General features: G+C 36.6%; 1 protein-coding gene across 1 annotated transcript; it reads right to left on the reverse strand.

The window, feature by feature from the left end:
- Positions 1 to 1,451: 1,451 nt before the first annotated feature.
- LOC116112356 lies at positions 1,452 to 3,151 on the reverse strand. Its single transcript, XM_031398501.1, has 2 exons — positions 2,745 to 3,151; positions 1,452 to 2,646 (listed from the first exon to the last, which is right to left on the reverse strand). Exons 1-2 carry the CDS (start codon positions 2,986 to 2,988, stop codon positions 1,598 to 1,600), a joined length of 1,293 nt encoding a protein of 430 aa, XP_031254361.1. The 5' UTR covers positions 2,989 to 3,151; the 3' UTR covers positions 1,452 to 1,597.
- Positions 3,152 to 3,545: the final 394 nt, after the last annotated feature.

Here is a 3,545-nt window from a genome sequence, read left to right on the forward strand (position 1 = left end):
CCTAACACCATTGTTTAATTCATAAAATAATTATAATTATTTATGTGACAAAAATGCTATTAATATATCTTTTAATTTTGTATATATGAAATTAGTAATACTATATCACTAGGGATTGTCATCAAATTTTCATGAATTATTAATAAGAAAATGTAATTGTATCAAGAAAAAATATTTTATTTGATTTGAAAAACCATAGTATGCTCAACTTTACTAATTTGGAATAATGGGCCATTGTTTTTTGTTAGGCCTTAATATCTTAGACGAGAAACTAGGCCAAATCAAATAATAAAATCTTCCTTGATATTTCAGAAATTATATAAATTCTCTTGTTATTAGTATACTGTTAGAATTTATAGCATGATGAGTTAATAGATACTACTTTTCTACCGTTTATTTTAATATCAAAAACTGAACGGCAAAGAAATTTATGTTATTACTATAACTATAACAAGATTTGTTTTTATTTTATTTGATTACACTTCGATGGAATTATTGTTATAAACCTTTTTTTTTTTTTTTTCTTAACTATGTGTCTATATAAGTAACTTCATTATGATTCCTATACAACTTTTTAATTTTTATTTGATGACCGGGGGTGTTTGAGCCAGTTTACGATCTAATAACCACCCCTATTAGGGATCGTGATGATTCGAACTCAGGAAACCATCTTAGATCCTCATACTTGGGAGACCATATTAGATCATTCTCTTATTCTTTTACCATCAAAGGGACTCAAACTTGAAAGATTATGTTAGATTTTTCTTTGCTATTTTACCATATAGATAAGATCCATCGGAAATTATATAAGACGGGAAATATTATTTTTTAAAACTTTTTGCAAACGAATTTTTTTTTAATTAATAAGACAATTTTTTTTAGATAAGTTTTTAATTTGGGTCCAAAATCTTTATCCGTTTAAACTAGTTATTACTTTAATAAAAATATTAGCTTAGTATGATTTTAAATTTAAATTAAGTTTTCTTATAATTAATTGATAGACAAGTTATTACCTTAGAAATTAGAGTGTTTGTGAATGAATGGATAACATTCATGTCCTGATTTTAACTGGAAAGCCACAAGGGAACTTATTCTGCTGAAAAGTTGAGTTTTGGATAAGGTTTGTACTTTGCAGCTCCTAGGCCAAACGCATTTGTACCCTAGCTTTAACTTTATCATCTACATACTAGTTTCTAGTTGTAGTATTTCTTCTTCTTTGGCAGTGTTGCTACTGTTGCTATTTTTTTGTTTTAAAATTAAATTTTAGTCCTAAGTTTTAATTATTAGAAAACAACGTATACAGGTAATCCTGAAAGGAACATAAAGATACCCAACAAGTCTGTTACAAACATAGCATATCTATATATATATATTTTTTTTTTATTTTTTTTTTCTTCTACAAAAACAAACTGAAAAACTTATACCAAATTTTGAGTTCCCTCCCTGTACACTTGTATCAAAATTCATTCCCAATTTCATCAAAATATAATGAATTTAATTACAATCCAGAAAAACAAGTACCAGAGTCACACACAAAAGGCTTTTTGGCTTTATGCAAATATGACAAAATTAACGTAATTTACCGTATATGACCCGTTTAGGAAGACTGTGAGATCCGGCCCGCTTTTACATCGGATCCGGTCCTTGTTAATTCTTCTCCACCTGGCATTATCATACCCGGATACCCCTGAACCAAACCCGCATTTCTAACCCCGTAATAAACCTGCTGGTTTACTCCCTCAGCTGGAACTACTCTCATTGCCGGGTCATATGCATGATCCATCGTCACAACAGGCCTCACTGCAGCTCCACCGTATATTTGACCCGAACTTGGAACTGGCTGATGGTACCCTACAGGCATTTGACCCCCAGGAACGGGGTATTGATGAACATACTGTGCTTGAACAGAGACAGGCTGTACCGAAGCATTCCCGGGTTGAACCGGACCCGGAACATAATAAACTGGAATTTGTTGTACAGCAGGACCCGAGTAATGAGAATCCGAGAAGTATTGCCACATGGGTTGACCCGAATATTCGTTTGGCTGTATTGGTTGCGTTTGTGTCTCCACAGTCTCTACATAGCCATCCACTTGACCACTCCGCTTTGACTCTATTGTCGCAACCGGGTTGTCGGGTTTAGTCTTAACTGGAGGAAGATCCGGCATGGATGGAACGATAGGTGCGGATGATGTAGAGCAAAACGGCGACGAAACAACCGGGGCAGGAGAACCCGGATCCGACATTGATACATTCTCATGCAAAACTAATCGAGACTTCATTTTTGGTTCACGAGGCTGCGTCTCATCAGAATTATCCAACCCGAATAAATAATCGGGTACTTCAGACATAATAGAGGAAGCCTCTGAACGTCCACGCTCGAGCCCCGCGCCGCTGTTGAGAGCGTCAAAGAACCAGTGTTCTCGGTTAGCCGCGCCATCAAGGAGCGAGCTGATACTACTGGCTCGGGAATCATCACCTTTAGTAAAAAGAAAGAGGCGGAGCCGCGCTGATCTTTGGTTTTGATTATGTGCTATGCGATCATACTCCTCCATCATGTTCTCCACATCCTCATCCGTGGTGACCGAGATCAATGCATCCAGATCCTCGTTAGGCAGCTGATACTTCACGCTAATGTTACTGCCACCTGATTAATTATATTAACATGCATCATAAGAATCAACGATAAAAACAAAAGATTGAATTTACAGAACTTTATTTAGTCTGATTAATCATTAAGTATACCTGCAAGTTTTGAGAGCTTGGTGAGTAGAGCCGAGAAGGTAGTGGAGCGGTGAACGGCAACTATGCGGGTATCACCACCAACATAACGGAGCTGATTATCATGCGGGCGGGGGAGGATCTTGCCACCGAAGCTACACATGAATCGCACACGTGAAATATGGAGATCATGGTGGTCAGAACGAGGAGAGGAGGCGACAGAATCGGTGGTGCCGGACTCGAGCTCTGAAGGGTGAAGCGATGCCATTACGTGGAGTTGGAGTCGAAGTTACGTTACCGTTAATTGATTAAATCTGTTGAAGAGTAGAAAAAGATTTTCGAAGTGTTGGATTCTCCGCCTTTAAGTTTGTTCTTAATTTTAAGTGCGTGTGGGAGATGCGATGTTAACGAAAGACAAAGCTTGAGACTGCAAAAGAATGTCTGCATGTAAAAGAGTTTTCGACGGAGGTAGATTATGGATCTGTATCGCAAACACATCCTGACCGTTGAATTAGTTGATGAAAATCATGATTTAATGGGTCCTACCCACTTGAAAAGTATTTAAAAAGTATATTAATTCGAAGTTGATTGTAACGTTTGCCCTAGTATCAAGGGTAGGAATGTTGAGTAGGATGGGACCAGGTCGGTTAGTGGGGTCTTACTCTTGTTGGGTTGCTTTTGTTTTTTCATATAAATATAAAGAACCATGCTTAGCTCATTATCATTTGTTTAGAAGTGATTAACCAGTCGTTTCAAATTGCCATTTATAAACAGTAAAAATAAAGTTAGAGTTAGAGATGATCGTCAATTGTTGTCTTTAAGTAT

The sequence above is a fragment of the Pistacia vera genome, unplaced genomic scaffold, assembly GCF_008641045.1.
Source record: "Pistacia vera cultivar Batoury unplaced genomic scaffold, PisVer_v2 Contig120, whole genome shotgun sequence".
NCBI lineage: Eukaryota > Viridiplantae > Streptophyta > Magnoliopsida > Sapindales > Anacardiaceae > Pistacia > Pistacia vera.

Coding starts and splice junctions, on each gene's coding strand:
- LOC116112356 (XM_031398501.1), bottom strand. CDS start 2,988: ATGGCATCGCTTCACCCTTCAGAGCTCGAGTCCGGCACCACCGATTCT. Junction 2,647..2,744: donor CAAGCTCTCAAAACTTGCAG/GTATACTTAATG, acceptor ATAATTAATCAG/GTGGCAGTAACATTAGCGTG.